We start from the raw sequence: 17,414 nt of genomic DNA, 5'->3' as shown, positions 1-17,414 counted from the left end.
AAAAACACTTACAGATACCGAGTGGTCTATCAGCTCAGTAGCTCAGACGATTTGGTTGTTGGTCGCTTGGTTGACTTGTGCCACCAACTTGTAAATGTTTTTCAGATTTTTTTGTTCATAAAATTTAATTTGCATTCATTATTTCTTATCGGCTCATTGATTCAAATTTGTAGGCTTTCAATTCAATTAAACCTAATGATCGAATATCGTTAATGGATTCGTTACGAAATTTTGAATGGCAAGTCGGCAAGAAATAAAATGTAACTATCGTCTATTATGTTTCGATGGAATAAAATACTGTAATTATTATTTATTATTTATTGATAAAACAAATTATCATAATTCACACATAAATTAAGATTGCAATGAGGCATGTTTGATGATAAGTTCATGCTGTGTGAACTAAACATGTCGGAAGTTATGAGAACATTTGTAGTTAACGGAAAGCTATGTTAAATCTGTGTAAAATCAAATAAAACGAAATCAAATTAATGTTACAATTTGTGAAACTATTCGAAAAAGCGTGCATAATGTGCAGGTGTTTTTGTGGTTGGATAAATTATGCCGCCAATTAAAAATAATCCATTTGATTTACTTTCAAAAGAGGGCATATTACTTTTTTCCTTTTAGCGGAGTGAGACTTTCTTTCGACCTTGAGCAAAATGCAGGGGAAACCATTGTATTTTGTTTGACCTTGAGATTAAAATACACTTCTTCTTATGTGATGGAAAACTGTCTCCTAATTAATGTGCTCGTGTCTTAAGTCTTTTGTTTTGCTTTAGACTCTTCTGTGGTGAACTTTTTAAATTTTTTCATTAACCAAAATTAAACATTATATGTTGAATAAAGCGTAGTACAAAACCAAAAAAAAAAATGAATAATGAATAATGAAACCTGTTGGAAGTATTTGATAAAGATTAGCATATATGTTTTGTTCAAGCCAAAATTTGAGAAATTGGATATCACATAAAGAGAAAAAAAATTGTACGAGCGCTTTTAAAATGCTCTTCTTTTGCTTTCAAAATTTTGACCAATAATATATATATATATATATAGGTATATATATATATATATATATATATATATATATATAGATATATATATATATATACATATATATATATACATATATATATATATATATATATATATATATATATATATATATATATATATACATATATATATATATGTGCAATCATAAATTCCGATAAATTACATATTCATATCAGATTTCTGGTTAAGAGTAATATTTAGAAATAGCAATTTTTAAAGAATCGCCGACTTGTTTCGCAAGTTATGACAGATATAAGTATTGGAAATTGTGACCCTTTGAGCGTGAAGTACAACAAGGGGATGGCAGATATATATCATCATGTTCATAACGGATCTTGTGTTGGTAAAAATGTTTTTTTTTTTTCAAAATCTTGAAGCAGAAGACATTTCCGTTCTGTACCATCTTTTTAACAGATCTTGTGTTGATGGAAATATTGAGATGTGCCAAGTCTCAATGGAATCGGATGTTAATTTCGTGTTTTATGAGCTTCATGTACATTCAAAATTGTGAGCCATTGCGGGGAAGGTACCAGAAGAAGTGGACCGATATATTCCATCTTCTCACCAGACCTTCGGTTATTAAAAATATTTTAATGTGTGTAATTTAAAGACAATCGGACTGTTATATCACATTTTATAATTATTCAAAATGTTGACCCTTTGTGGGGGAGGTACTTGATGGAGTGCACCGATATTGTCCATTTTCTCACTCATGCAAATATTAGGATTTATTAGGAAAGTTGGATCAAAATCGGATTATACTTTCTCTCTCTGTGCAGTAAATTATTTTCTCTGAAAATGTTGACATTTTGTGTGGGAGATACCAGATGGAGTGAACCGATATTGCGCATCTCCGAACTTGATCTAAGTTTAATAATAATATTACAATGTACCAAGATTGGACCAAATCGGATACACCCTTCGAGAGTTTATGTGCGCACCAGCCAGCCAGACAGACAAACGGACGACCGACATCGCTCGATCGACCGTTATTTCGTTTTGACCGTATCAACTGATATATACCCTCCGTAGCCATATGGCTGAGGGCATAAAATTTGAAATTCAGAAAAAAATACAAATAACATTTTGGTCGAAAATTGTATCCCTCAAACGAGTTAACCAAGGGGTCTTTTTGGTCCTTTTTTAAAAAATATGGTTAAAAACGCGTTTAAGGGATAAAGCCGTACAAAAAACAAAATACTACGGTATCCCGAACAAACAAGCCACACTGTTCTATTAATAGACAAGGCACGGTCGACGAAGGGGTTTTTGTTGTAACAGACAAAACCAACTTACATGGTTATGCTACTTCGTTCAGGTTGAACGAAAGCATAACAAGTGGAGAAAGATGTAAATGTTTATAAGTGCGGTTGTAAGATTTAGAAGATTTTCCAAAAGAATTTTAGTATTATTTAATTCTTTGGTTCCTCTTCTATTGAGCTTACGATCTCGTCACTTGGGTAAAAAATGTTTTTTGTCATAGAAGTTATTTTTAAAATAACTTCTGGGGAGAATATCCCAGACAAAAAACAAGGGAACTGATGAGGATTGGTGGCTCTTTCCGAAACCTAGGTATTCCCAGTCTTACCCCCTGGTAAACATTACCATCGTTCTCCACTAATAAAACAAACGTTGTTTTTATAAAAACAACAATAAAGGGATAAAGCCTAACCATTTTGCAACAACAAAAAAAAGCCGTACATTATGTGCGTTTATGCAAAAATCATCTGCAAAACATCGTTTTAGATGAATGGCATCAAAGATAAAAATATCCTTCATCAAATTTCACTATAAGTTATGGCTTAACTCTAGTTTAGTAAAAACTCTTCAATTTTTTGAATTGTTTTCCAGTGATACGTAATTTGAGCCTGATTCTGGGAAACTTGGGGACGGCCTCGGGAACCCAGATTTTTGACCCAAAAGTCCGGGTTCAAGACCTGGGCTAGACCCAGATCCACTTACCCTATATAGACAATATAATTATCGTTGGAAAGGGTATGATAAAATATCAATCCAACAAGTGGTCACATGAGATTTTTTATTGAAAACATACTTTTAATGAACTGGTTAGAATCGGATTATGCGGGTGGAAAGACCCTTATCTCTGGACTCGAAAACAGTATTAGCTCAAATTGTATCATTTTGGAAATGTAAGAGTTTCAGCTATAATTTGGCACCATAATGGACCATTTTTCGATTTTTTGGAGTTTTATAAAAAATCTTGGTACAAAAAATTGATATACTGACTATAACTTCCGAACCGCTATTAATAACCCCGTCATGTGATCACTTGTTGGATAGGTAAACCTTCAAACGATATCTATATATTGCATATATCGGGTAAGTAAATCCGGGTCTAGCCCGAGTTTTGGACCCGGACTTTCGAGTCAAAAATCTGGGGTAAACACAAAATTAACATCCGATTCCATTCAGACTTGGTATATCTCAATATTTCCATCAACACAAAATCTGTTATAAAAATGATAGAGGACCATTTCTTCTGGTACCTCCCCCACATAGGATTCAAGATTCTGAAAAACACAACGCTCAAAGAAAGCGAAATAAGCTTCTAATTTCATTCATCCAAATATAAAACCACAAGTGGCTATCGTTAGAGCACTCCAGCATTTTAATGTGAATAAATGTTTTGTGTCTTGCACCATCGCTCGTTACCGTGGTACTGGTAGCGCCCGACGTCAAGGAAGTGGACAAAAGAAAACAGCAACATTAGCAGAAATGGTTCGAAATGTAAAATAAGCGACTTGATCGCAACCTGCGTCGCAGTGTCCGAAAAATGGCTCGTGAGTTGAAAATATCGCAATATGCCATTCGGCAAATATTGAAAAATGAGCTCGGTGTAGAGCCATTGAAATTCCAAAAGTGCAAGTACCTAGAACCGCAGCAGAAAGAAAATACACTCAAAAGAGCTAAAGAGTTGCGTTGCTTAGCCGAAAATTGTGAACTGCCGAATTTGGTTTGCTCGGATGAGAAAACATTCGTTGTCCATCAGTTTGTAAACAAACAGAATGATCGTATTTACTTGCCAAAGAGGTCAGCTGAAACTGCTCACCTTCGATTGGCCACCAGAACTAAAGCGCGGGCCATGCTGATGTTGTGGGCCGCCATAACAGCCGATGGTCGCCTTCCGCTCGTATTAATCGGCCGTGGCATGAGAATAAATGCCGAATATTATCGCGAAAATATTCTGGAGGGTGTATTAAAGCCTTGGGCACGCAAATATTTTGACCACATACCTTGGACATTCCAAAAGGACTCAGCACGCGCCACCCAAGAATGATTACAAATTGAGGTTCCTCGCTTCATTTCCAGTGCACAATGGCCAGCAAAATCCTCGGATACCAATCCGTTGGACTATTGTGTCTGGAGTATTTTGGAAAACAAGGTTGGCACTAAAAAATACCAAAGTGTCGACTACCTCAATCAAGCGCTTCGCCGGGAAAGGACCAAAATACCGCAGAGCAACATTCGGGCAGCGTGTGACGGTTTCCTTTGCCATTTGAAGGCCAAAGGTGACCAATTCGAACAAATCTCATTCTAAAATTTGATGCTATTTCCGATATTTTTTGCTTTCATTCAATAAAATGTAGAGAAAATGTAAAAATTATGGCGTTTGACTTTGTTGCAGTTTTTTTTATCTCACCCTCTATATGGGGGCTATACCAAAACGTGGCCCATTTTCAATACCAAAAGTCCTGCAGACATAATATACATTGGAGAAAAATTTTATCGACCTACTTCATTTCGTTCGGAAGCTAGAGTGACTTCCACAGACGGGCGGACATCGCTAAATCAACATACAATTTTATGCTGATCAAGAACATATACTTTGTGAGGTCTAAAATGTATATTTAAAGGTGTTACAAACTAAATATACCCTTCATACTATGGTGGAGGATATAAAAACAAACAAGGACCATCTCGATATTATTTTATTTAACTTTATATACTTTTCGAATATGGCGAAAATATGGACATGTTTGGAATTCATTTTTAAAAAATATTTTTACTGCTTGTTTTCAAAACTTTTTTTCCTAAAATCCTCAAAAATTTGGTTAAATTTGAAAAATTGTTACCCCATGGACACGATTTTGTAGAAAAAGGTACAATTTTTTTTTTTTTAAATCATCTCGTTATCTCGAATTTATCTCAATTATGGTACTTAAACTTCTATCCGTTACTTTGCCTTTCCTTCAAACAAGTTGACCAAACTTGGCCAATAAATCATAAACTGACAATAATTGACTACCGAACATAATGTTGACATTAAACGATTATAAAATATTGACGTTTAGCCAAATATGGCCGCTTAATGTGACCAATAAAATTAGCAAATTAATTACATGGTTGGGGCTGTAACGTTTTATTTCGATTTTTTCTCTTTTCAGACATTTACCCAACGCCTTTTAACGATCTGCCGAGCCGTTGTGGCTGCTACCGCTGTTGTTGTTGGTTCATTAACATTTTTACGAGCAAACATTTTTTCGGGTACGTTTCCATAGGCTCCAAAAAGTGCAACCAACCAGCAACACGTCGCAATAGTCAGTCCGTCAGTTCGTCACTCTGTCAGTCAGTTATTAAGTGCAGCAGAAGGCCATTAAAAACCCCCAATAGATAAAATACCAGCAACTTGTTGGCTGGCTGTGCTGTGCCGTGGTGTTGGGTAGGTAGGCAAAATTGCCAGTTGTTGGCCTCTGTGTCCGCCAAGATTGCTGTAGTCATACGGCTGCAACCATTATGACGTCTAAATTATGCTTTGGCCTTGTCTTGGCCATACTGCTGCCGGTGAACTTGTGCATTGGTGTGCACCTCAATGCTGCCGGCCATCGTTTGCATGGGCACGTGCAGACGCATGCGCATGGTCATGTTCGGCGATCATCGTTGGAAGTGGTTAAGCAATGGAAAGTCTTCACATACAACTTCCTGCCTCATGCTCCGGTCCAAGATGTGAACTTTTATAATCCAGCGAATATTTTATCCACCGGTTTGGCGGTTATGAATGATCGCATCTTTATGGCCACGCCCAAGTTGTTTGCTGGGGTACCATCAACGCTGAGTTGGATTTCCCGGGGAGAGTTCGATGAGTCACCTGTCTTGAATGTAAGTTATTATAACTTTTTTTCTTTGGCAGAAGTCATGGCAAACAATATTTTTTTCTGTTGCAGGCCTACCCGGATTGGTCATACTCCACCACTGGACGCACTGACTTTAATTGCAGCGACTTGGTTCTGGTTTCGGTTTATCGCATGCGCGTCGATTCTTGTGGTCGTTTATGGGTTTTGGATGCTGGTATTTCACGTTCCCTCGAGGATTATGAGAAAACCTGTCCGCCCAAGATCTTGGTGTTTGACGTCAAAACAAATCAAGTGGTGCGGCGCATCGATTTTCCTGCTGGCGTCCTCAGAGGCGAGTCGTTGTTTACCAATCTGGTAATTGATGAGACAACGGCCAAGGCAGGCACTTGCGATAATGTGTTTGTCTATATATCGGATACAGTGGAACCGGGTAAGTAAATAATGCATTTGGAAAAGTTGGAGAGAAGAAAAAAATAAAACCAAACCGACAACATTTTTAATTTATGCTTGGCCAAATTATTGGACTTCATTCTTTTGTGGTCATGATTAAATAACAATTCGCCGGTATTTGTTGTAAGAATCTTACCACAAGACTTGCCAAAGTCAGTAGACCATTGTTTGGTTTTTGTTGTTGTATTGAGGCAATTGCGTGATATAATTTATGGCAGTGGTTTAATGTTGATTTATTTGGTTGCAATTCAAGAAAAATAATTCAAAAATTCAGTTTTTTGGCTTTTTTTTTTTTTTTTTTTGTTTTTGAAAATGGTTTGATATTGAAAGCAGTTTATTTATTTGGTTGGTTTACCAAATTGGATTCATATCCGCCTCGATGATTTATTGGAATTTTTCCTTAATTTTTGAGGTTATAATTTTTGTTTAGGTTATAGTTTTTTGGAGATAGAGTAAATCACATCAATAGTTCCAAAAGAAAAGGCTATTATTTTGGTAGAACAGGGGATAAACTCTCGCATTGCTGTTGAGGTTGGAGAAAATACTCATACATAGGAATACAGGGTGAGATAAAAAAACTGCAACAAAGTCAAAAGCCATAATTTTTACATTGTTTTTAATTTTATTTTGAAAATGTCGGAAATAGCATCAGATTTTAGAAAAAGTTTAGATTTGTTCGAATTGGTTTCAATGACATCTTTGGCAAGTAAACACGATCATTTTGTTTGTTTACAAACTGCTGGACAACGAATGTTTTCTCATCGGAGAATACCAAATTCGGCAGTTCACCACTTTCGGCCAAGCGAAGCAACTCTGCAGCTCTGTTGAGTCTTTTCTCTCTCTCTCTCTCTGTTGCGGTGTAAGTTCTTGCACTTTTCATTTCATTGGTTTTACCCCGAACTCATTTTCAGTATTTGCAGAATTAAATATTGCGATATGTTCAGCTCACGAGTCATTTTCCGGCCACTGCGACGCGGATTTCGATCAAGTCGCTTCATTAGTCGATCGAAACTGTAAAATAGAGTTTGCTCGTTTTGTTTTTTCTACCCCCAGGACTTTGAGTGAGTTTTACTCTTTACTCTAATTCGAACGAGTTTTTCGGATGCTTTCAGAAAATTTCGTACGATTTTGAATGTCTAATTTATTGTTTCTCAATACAACAGAAAATACTTAGTAAATCTTATAAAGAAGATTCTGGTTGTGGCTCACTGACCAACACTTATAAAAAGTTTAAATACAGCCAATTCGCTTCACATAATACGAAGAGCATGTTTTCGAAATTTTCCAGATTCCAAAAAAATCGAACAAATTTCGATCACGAGTTGTACAAGTAGTTTACAATCTCTTTTCCCGTGTTAGAAATGCTCGCGAGTGGGTGCGCTAGAAGAATACGAATACATAAGCAGTTTACTTTATTGGGAGCGCTCACGAGTACTTCTGTTTAAACAACTATTAAAAAAACCATCTAAGCTCGGCCGAACCGAAACGATTCCCTTGAAATATACCGTTATAATTTTAAAATTCCAAATATCAGGTGTTACAGTTATATGGGGCTATACGAAAACATGGACTTTTAATGCCAATTGCCTGCCAGAGAAGGTAATGCCGTTTACAAATTCCAAACACCATTTTAAAGATAATTCTTTTGAAAAAATTAAGCTAAAATCATCGAAAATACCGAATATTGGGAGGTACCATTATACGGTGGATTTACATGAAAATTCACACCATAAATGTACGAAAAGTACTAAAGTGTACTACATTTCGTACCACTTCATATTATGTGAACGATTATAGCTAAAAACATGAAATTTGGAACGGGAATCAAGGTTGAGGAGTAGAGTCGATGATAGGAGATAGTTTTGGAAGTATTTACCTGTGTATATGAAATTTACTAAATTTAGTACAATTTGAATTGTAGAGGGACGGAGGGAGTTTCAAAATTTGTACTTATATGCACGAAAAGTACTAAATGATACTAAATTTGGTACAATTTTGATTTGAGTGAACCGGTAGATCTGAAATTCTGAAATTTAGAAATAAGATTACTATTGCATTCTGGGACAGAGGAATGTAGGTAGTTTTGGAAACGCGTACTTTTTTGTACTAAATTTGGTGCGAATTAAATTTTAGAGAACCAGAAGAATTGGAATCCGAATATTTGAAAATAAGGCTACCATTGCATTGTAGGACTGAGAAATGTAGGTAGCTTTGGAAATTCGTACTTGTGTCTAAATTTTTGGTAAACTAGTAGAGTTGGAATCCTGAAATTTGAAAATAAGACTGTATGATGTAGGTATTTATTAAAATTAGAACTTAAGTGTAAATTTTGTATTAGGGTCCCTGTTGTAGGATTGTAATAAAAATATAGTTTAGGATGATGGTGGTTATGTAGTACAAGTACACGAAAAGTACTAAATAGTACAATATTTGGTACAATTTCCTATTGGGTGAACATATAGTACTTGAATTCTGAAAGTTTGGAATGAGAGTCACTGATAGAGTGCAGGATAGATGTTTCAAAGGGTTTTAAGAAATTCGATCTTTAAGGTTACGAAAAATTTTAAAATGGTACCAAAACTCTAAAATGGCACTATTTGGTATTATGTGAAGGGATAGAGATTTGGTATGAGAATGAAGATTGGAAAGTGCGTTTGATATATGAAGGTGGTTTTGGAAATGTGTACTAAGTGTGGGAAGGGTGAAGCTGAAGCTACAAAATGTACTAAGCTGTACGAAATTTGGTAAAATTTGGTATTGGGTGTAGAGATAGGGCTGGAATCATCAAATTATAAGTGCAAGAAAATAAAGTACTTAAAATCTGACATTTCGTATTACAGTCGCTGTTCATGTGTAACCTGTACTTTGGCTTTAAAAAAGTCCTACTAATTCTTATAAAATATTTTGTCCTTCCAGGTATTGTTGTGTACGACAGTGTACGCGACACCACATGGAGAGTGACGCATCCAGCCATGTATCCGGATCCAGATTTTGCCGAGGCTAATATTTTAAATGATCGATTTGTGCTAATGGATGGCGTTGTTGGTTTCACATTCGATCCACAAAAGGCCATCGTGTATTTCCAGCCATTTGCAACAGATAGGTGAGCAGTACTTTTAAAATCAGTATCCTACTATGAAAACAACTTATTTTCATACTCTATTTTCCAAAAGAATATTTTCAGTGACCCGCGAAGTATTGCGTGCCGGACCCATAGCCATCAATCAAGTCTTGCCCGTTAAGTTGGTGGGCAAGAAATCGTCGCAGGGCATTAGTTTGGCCGTATCTCCCATAGATGGCAGCATTGTTTTCAGCCCAGTGACAGAAACTGCTGTGGCCACCTGGAATCCCATAACCAATGAGCAGCATATTTTGGCCCAAGATACCACCCATTTGCAATTTGTATCGGATATGACAGTAACCGAACACGACAGGGGTTATGTTTATGTCGTATCCTCGAAATTCCATCGATTCTTTTTGAAAAATCTCGATAAAGAAGAATTTAATAATCGGATTATCCGCATACCTCTGCCAGGAGGAGCGAAGGCGGCAGTGGCACAATTTCCACAAAGTTATCAAACCAGTTCTTTCCCCGGTCTACCAGTACCGTTGACTTTGAGTAACTATTATCAACTTACAAACTCCCTACAACCCAAGGCCATAAGTCATCATGCTCTGGATAATGGCTATTTCTCACGACCCTCGGGCACAAGTCATCCCTATGAGTTTGAAAATGCGGGCATCATTAATTATTCGCTAAAGAATCCTTTTAATAATCTTAATCAAGGTGAATCATTCCCACCACCCAAGGAGTCCAGAAATCAGGATCAATATTCGTTTTTGGAAAGTCTTGCAGAATCGCCCACACATCCAACATCCATTCCGCCAATTTTCTATCATCAAAGACATGTGCGAAATGTCAAAGGCGCCACGAAACACTAACCAATATTAAACAATTTCTATTTCCATCTCCCTTACATAAGTAAAGAACTCCTTCCTTCCATCCTTCATATGTATGTACAATAAGAATGTGTCGTTTCAAAAAGCAAATGCATCAGTTCAAATCAGTGTAAATTTATAACAAATATCGTAACTCGCTTTTACGAGCAGTGTGTGAGTGTTGTGCAAAAGCAGAGCATACCTTAAGGCGCCATCACATTATCAAATACTTGCCAGTAGCAGCACAACGAGGAGTCGTGGTGTGGTAACGAAAAAAAAAGAAACGTGTAAATATTTAAAATTCGTTTAAACTGTTATACTGTCATAAGTGTGTGTAAATAAATTATTTAAAATAAATATTGTATTCGTATCTAAAATAAATGGCTATGGCGTTTTCATTAGTTGAAAAGGGTGAGTACGAACTTGTGATTTTGGAAATTCAAGCTTGTTAATTAATTATCAATATTAATGGAAGGTAATTAATTTAAGAAACTACATAGATTAACACCAAAGAATATAAGACAAATTGCGAAAGTATTATTGGAAATAATATAAATCGGAAAATAACTTAGTTGTACTTTTTCACAATTTAAAAATAAATACAAGATAATATGACGTAAACCTTGAATTAACGAATTTTTGATTACCTCCTCGATATGAACGTTAAAATTATGACCCGATCGGTTATCTTTGAAATTCCCATAATTTGGGGAGAGCGTACATGGGCGATTAGCTACTACCCGGGTTGGCTGGAAGGCTGGGTTTTTGGTACAATTTGATACTGGGAGAACACAGAGTACTATACTATACTATAATATACTATACTACATTATATTATACTACTATACTATACTATATTATACTATACTATACAATACTATAGTATACATTAAGTACTAAATAGTACTATATTAGGTATTGGGTGAATAGATATAGATATAATTCTGAAATTTGATATGACATTACTCATGGAATATGTTTTTGAAAGTACGTCCCATATTTGTACGAAAAGTACTATGGTACTAAATTTGGTATTGGGTGAAGGGATAGGGCTGGAATCCTCAAATTTGATATAGATGTCACAGTGTGTGTGTGTGGTTGAGAGAAGGAGCTGGTTTTGGATATTCGAAGTATAATTGTACTAAATGGTACTAAATTTGGTATTGATCTTAAATAGTGAACGGTTTGATATGGAGGTATCTCTTGGTATCTGGAATTGAAATATGAGGGTGCTTTCGGAATTACGTCCAATATTTGTACGAATCGTACTAAATATTGAATTGATAAATATTGGGTGAAGCAATAGAGCTGAAACTCAGAAATTTGATGTGGATGTCAGTGGTGGTATCTAAAGTTTAGTTTTGTAGCTGGTTTCGGAAATGTGTACAATAATTGTTTAAAAAGTACTAAATTGGGTGCTGGAATACAGATGATATTAAGCTTTCTGTATTTAGTGTTGGTTTTGCAAATGCGTCCAATATTTATATCAAAAGTACCAAATGGCACAAAATTTGGTATTGGGTGAAGGGATAGGTCTGGTATCCTCAAATTTGATATAGATTTCAGTTTATGTGTAAGATATGGGGGTGGTATAGGAAATGTGTACTATAATTGTTACAAAAGTACTAAATGCTACTTAATATGGTATTTGGTGAGAGCCAAAGTCCTGCAATTTAATATGGATGTCACAGTTGGTTTCTTTAGTAGAGAGAAGGGGGTGATTTGGGAAATGCGCACTATGAACGCAAATGGGCCGTTAGGTGTTGGGATAAGTTGGTATTCTGAAATTTAGTATAGATTTCACTGTTAGTGTGTAGGGTGGAGAGAAGGAGATGGTTTTGCACATGCCTAATATATAACTCTAGAAAAAGTATGGTAATGAATTTGGGATTAGGTCTTAGGATAGAACTAGTATTCTGAAATATAATATGGTGGCCATTGTTTTGACATAGTTTTGGGAAAAAGAGGTAGTTTTGGGAATGTGTACTATGAAGTACTATGAAGTACTAAATGGTACCTAATTTGGTATTGGGTGAAGGGACAGGGCTGGAATCCTCAAATTTGATATTGAGAACTCTCCTTGTTGTGGTTTTTGGGAATGTGTACTATACTTGTACGAAAAGTACTAAATAGTACCAAATTTGGCAGTGGGTGAAAGAATAGAGCGGAAGTCCTGACATTTGATTTGGATGTCACAATTGGTGTCTGTAGTTGAAAGAAGGAGTGCAAGTTCGTACTATGCACTAAGCACTATGCAAAAAATCCTTTTTTACAGTTAGTCGTTTGAATAAGTAATAACATTTATGCACACACTAACCTAAAGCGGCTAAGAAACAAACAATCGAAAACCCATTTTTTAGGATAAAAATTATTGTTGGCTCAAGACAAAGTCTTCAAGTAAGGAGAAGACAAAAGTCAGGCTGGGACGAAAATATGATACCCAACATCACTATGCATACTTAGTAGAGCTTCTAGTAAAAAATAATTGCTGATTTTGTGTTTGAAGTAAATAATGTCAACAATGATCTTTATTGAATGATCAATATGACTTGAAATCGGGTGAAATGTATAAATAAGGAAGCTACATCTTAATATGAGTCGTTTTCCACTAAATGTAAAGGAGATATACTTATGCTGTAGTGACCTCTCGTATCAAATATAATTGCTTTTGGATAATATATGTGGGAGCGATATGTAAATCTTAACCGATTTCGACAAAATTTACCAAATGTATTTCTAAGCAGTATTTGATACCATGTACTGAATATCATTGTTATAGAGTTCATATTTCGACTCTGAGGAGCCTAAATCTCAAAGCGGATGAAAGTTATATATGGGAGCTATATCAATGTATATTCTTGGCGATTAGAAAGAAATTTGGCAGATGTTGTTCTCATCATAACCAGCACACAAAAACGAACTTTTGGAGTTCTCTCTCGTCCCTGTGATTTTTTGGCCTTTTTTTTGGACAGGCGTAGAATAACTTCACGAAATGTATGGTAATAAATTCGGTATTTGATCTTATGATAGAACTGGAATTTTTTAATTTGTTATATTCACAAAAACAAAATAAAAAAAACTTTATTTTAAATGTGTATTTTAAGAAGTCAGATTTTTAATAATATAAAAACAATTAAACAAATGAAATCAAACCTTCTTTATTAATTAACAATACAAAATGAGCCATCTGAGGGTTTAGCACTGTCAAATTCATTATGAATTCTAAACATTGAAATAAAGACATTAACATCCTCTAGATGTCAAGCTCAAATGTTACTTGTCATAAATGAATTTTAAAGGAAACACAATTCGTATGTACGTAATTTGTACTTGTTTTTCCATTAACTTCTTTTTTTCTCTTCTTCTGGGAAAATACCGTATCAGTTTCTACACAAACAAAAATAAATCAATAACCTTTTGTCATCTCAACAACCGCTTTTTAGATGACATATTGTCACCGCACAGAACAAGATTAATTGCCGGTTTTCTTTTTTTTTTGCCGGTTCGCTCAGAGAACTGAGAAAAACCCCAATGTCTAGACTGTTGGTGTTGGTATTGGAATTGGAATTTGTTGCTTGTCCGGTCAACTTTATGACATCTACATTAAACGTGTTTAGCCCGTGCTAAAAGCAAAAAAAACGAGAAATTAATAACAGCTGTGAGGCTATTATTCTGAGAGAGAGCTGATGATAGAAGATTTACGTTTGCATGATTATCTCATTTATCGAACGACATGCACGCAGCACACACAGTGTTTGAATTGGCAAATCATTTGAAAAATTGTTGATGACGAGGGAGTTAACAGTCTTTAATTATACAATATTTTATATTCCTATCATAAAATGTTAATCTTAGAATTTCAAACCTTAAAATCAGCTTTCGGATTTTTTAAAGATGTTTTATATTTTTTTATTTATATTTTAACGATTTCAAACCTTTTCTTAAATATTTTGCATTATGTGTCCACAGTTGTAGTTTAGTGTAATTCACCTGACGTTGTAAATGCTGTAATTGAGTAGTCTAGGTCATTATCTGTCATTGCACTTAAAGTAACCAAAAAAAAAAAAAAAATCTGGCATATTTTTTACTTTCATTTATGCTATACTTTGTTTTGGTTTTACAAATATACCAACAACTTGTTTTCTGTAATTTAACTACTACGCATTGAGATTAAACGTGTTTTAAAGGCAGAGTTTTTACCCAAAATACACTGCAGCTATTTAAGGTACTTACATGTGTAAAGACAATCTCAATATCATGGCTATGTGAGATTAAAAGGCTACACTAGGTCTTTAACTTAAATGAGTTTAAATGGGAATGTCAATGTTTTTTATTTTGTAAATACTTCAATGGGGACATACACATATTGTCGGTGTCACGATCATAAAGCATTGTTTTAAGAAAAACGCATTTCAGAGTTTGCATCTCGAGTTACTTAAAACACGTTGTAAATTGTTAGGAACAATGAATGAACTGGAAATTTTTAGATGCGTGCCTGTAAAAATAAAAAAAATTACTGGGTGTTTTTTTTCGAAACGTCTTTTCTTTCCAATTGTTATTTTTGACACGCTGGCAACGAACTACTACAAGTTATTCAAACTTTTAAGACTATGAATTCTTATTTTTCGAATAAACGAGTAAAAGGCAGGCCGAACTTTTTATACCCTCCACCATTTGAAAGAAACTTGAAAAATAAAAAAAAAAATCCGTCGGAAAATACCGCTCAAATGAAAACCGTTATATGGGGACTATACGAAGACTTGGTCCTGTATAAGTAATTTGTGTCATAGGCTGTAGTAACTGTTCGGAACTTTATATACGGCATTTGAAGCAATCAAAATCATAAAAATACCGAATATCGAGAGGTGCCGTTATATGGGGGATATAATATATCGTAGACCTATATAGACAAATCTCTTTCAGGGGGTAAAGTACTCACAAGGAACTCCTTGTGTGGATTTTCAGACAATTCCATTGAAACATGTGGCTAAATCATCAAAATACCGAATCTCGGGAGGTGCCGTTATATCCATCTTCGAACTTGACCTGCCTGAGTGCAAAAGACAGATCTGTGCAAAATTTTAGCTTTAATTCGTTTTGACTTAGCGTGATTACAACAGACGGACGGACAGGGCTAAATCGTTTTTTTAAGCTGATCAAAAAAATATATATTTTGTTGGGTCTAAAATTATTATTTCGATGAGCTACAAAAGGAATGACGAATTTAATGTACCCTCCATACTATGTATGGTGGAAGGTATACAAAATATTCCTATTTTTTAAAATGAATTTTTGCAGTAATCGAAATTGCCTGTTTTGCTTGTCAATCTCTAAAAAATTCATCATCACCGAGGTACAACCCGGACTCTGAATCGAAATTCTAACATTTAATTGGACCCGTGAATTTCGTTAGATGTTCATTATTAACAATTTATTTCAATTTGTAGTAAACCTCTTATTTATATCTTATTTATATCCTGAGGACCGCCAAATTGGCTCTCTGCAATAGGAGCAAATTTGACCATACTATTTTAATATATAACTATATTTTAACTATAAGATATTTCTAATTAAATTTGAATTGAACCCTACCTTTACATAAATATTAAAGAACAATTTTTAAGATATAAACGTGACCATTTGTTTTATTTTCTGTTTTCTTTTACAATTAGTTACCTGCAATTTCATGCACGGCGTGACAATATTAAAAATTCGTTCTGGCCGTGTTGAAACATTTGCAATTTTTGTAATATTCAACTGATCTCAAAACATGCGTTGTTTTTAAAATAAATTAAAATTCTACAAATTGTGGTTCGGGACATGCATGATATGTCCTGTTGTACCAAGTAAAATAAATAAAAGCGAAAAATTGGAATAACAGTCTCCAAGACGTGAGTATTGATAAAAATTGCATTAAATTGTAGACAAAACGTTCAAAATATCCTAAAGTGCAACAGCTATGCTGACCAAGTTCGTCGTTCACAAGGCAAAATAACCTAGAAATAGCCCAGCAAAATTTGGTAGGCAAATGTGTTTGTGAAGCACTACTAGTACAGGGTGAGATAAACTGGTAGAATGTCAAATGCCAACCTTGCTTTCCAAAATACTCTAGTGGCCTTTGTGCGCTGCAAATGAAGCGAGGAACCTCATTTTGTAACCGTTCTTGGGTGGCGCGTGCTGATTGCGATGGTGCTAAGTCCTGTTGGAATGTCTAAGGTCCGCGGCCAAAATGTTTGTGTGCCCAAGGCTTTAATACACTCTCCAGAATATTTTCGCGATAAAATTCGGCATTTATTCTGATGCCACGGTAGATTAATACGAGCGTAGAGCGACCATCGGCTGCTATGCTGCCCACACTGTCACCATGGCCGGCGCTTGAGTTCTAGTGGTCAACCGAAGGTGCACATTTTCAGCTGACCTCTTGCCAAGTACACACGATCATTTTGTCGAATGTTTTCTCATCGGAGAAAACCAAATTAGACATTTCACCACTTTCGGCCTAGAGAAGCAACTCTTTAGCTCTTTTGAGTCTATTTTCTTTCTGTAGCGGTGTACGTTTTGTAATTTCAATGGCTTTACCCCGAACTCATTTTTTAATATTTACCGAATTGAATATTGTGATATGTTAAGCTCACGAGCCATTTTTCGACCACTGCAACGCGGGTTTCGATCAAGTCGCTTCTTTACTTTTTTGCTGATGTTGCTGTTTTCTTCCGTCCACTTCCTTGACGGCGGGCTACGCTACTAGTATCACGGTAACGAGCTATGGTGCGAGACACAAAAGATTTATTCACATTTAAATGCTGGATTGCTCTAATGAAAGCCACTTGTGGTTTCCAGCCAAATACAAAGAAATCACACTATCACGCTTGAATT

General features: G+C 35.3%; 1 protein-coding gene across 1 annotated transcript in view; it reads left to right on the top strand.

Moving 5' to 3' along the window:
- The window catches only part of LOC101887619 (major royal jelly protein 1), a 38,195-nt gene extending 27,311 nt beyond the window's left edge, over positions 1-10,884 (top strand). The window contains exons 2-5 of the mRNA XM_005180522.4: positions 5,463-6,174; positions 6,240-6,579; positions 9,516-9,702; positions 9,773-10,884. Of these exons, the coding sequence (XP_005180579.1) occupies positions 5,812-6,174; positions 6,240-6,579; positions 9,516-9,702; positions 9,773-10,541 (1,659 nt within the window). The 5' untranslated portion in view covers positions 5,463-5,811 and the 3' untranslated portion in view covers positions 10,542-10,884. The remainder of the gene's footprint in view (positions 1-5,462; positions 6,175-6,239; positions 6,580-9,515; positions 9,703-9,772) is intronic.
- Positions 10,885-17,414: the final 6,530 nt, after the last annotated feature.

Source organism: Musca domestica, unplaced genomic scaffold, assembly GCF_030504385.1.
Source record: "Musca domestica strain aabys unplaced genomic scaffold, Musca_domestica.polishedcontigs.V.1.1 33, whole genome shotgun sequence".
Classification (NCBI taxonomy): domain Eukaryota; kingdom Metazoa; phylum Arthropoda; class Insecta; order Diptera; family Muscidae; genus Musca; species Musca domestica.
Note: the sequence above shows the minus strand (reverse complement) of the source record. Positions and strands in the feature narration are given on the sequence as shown.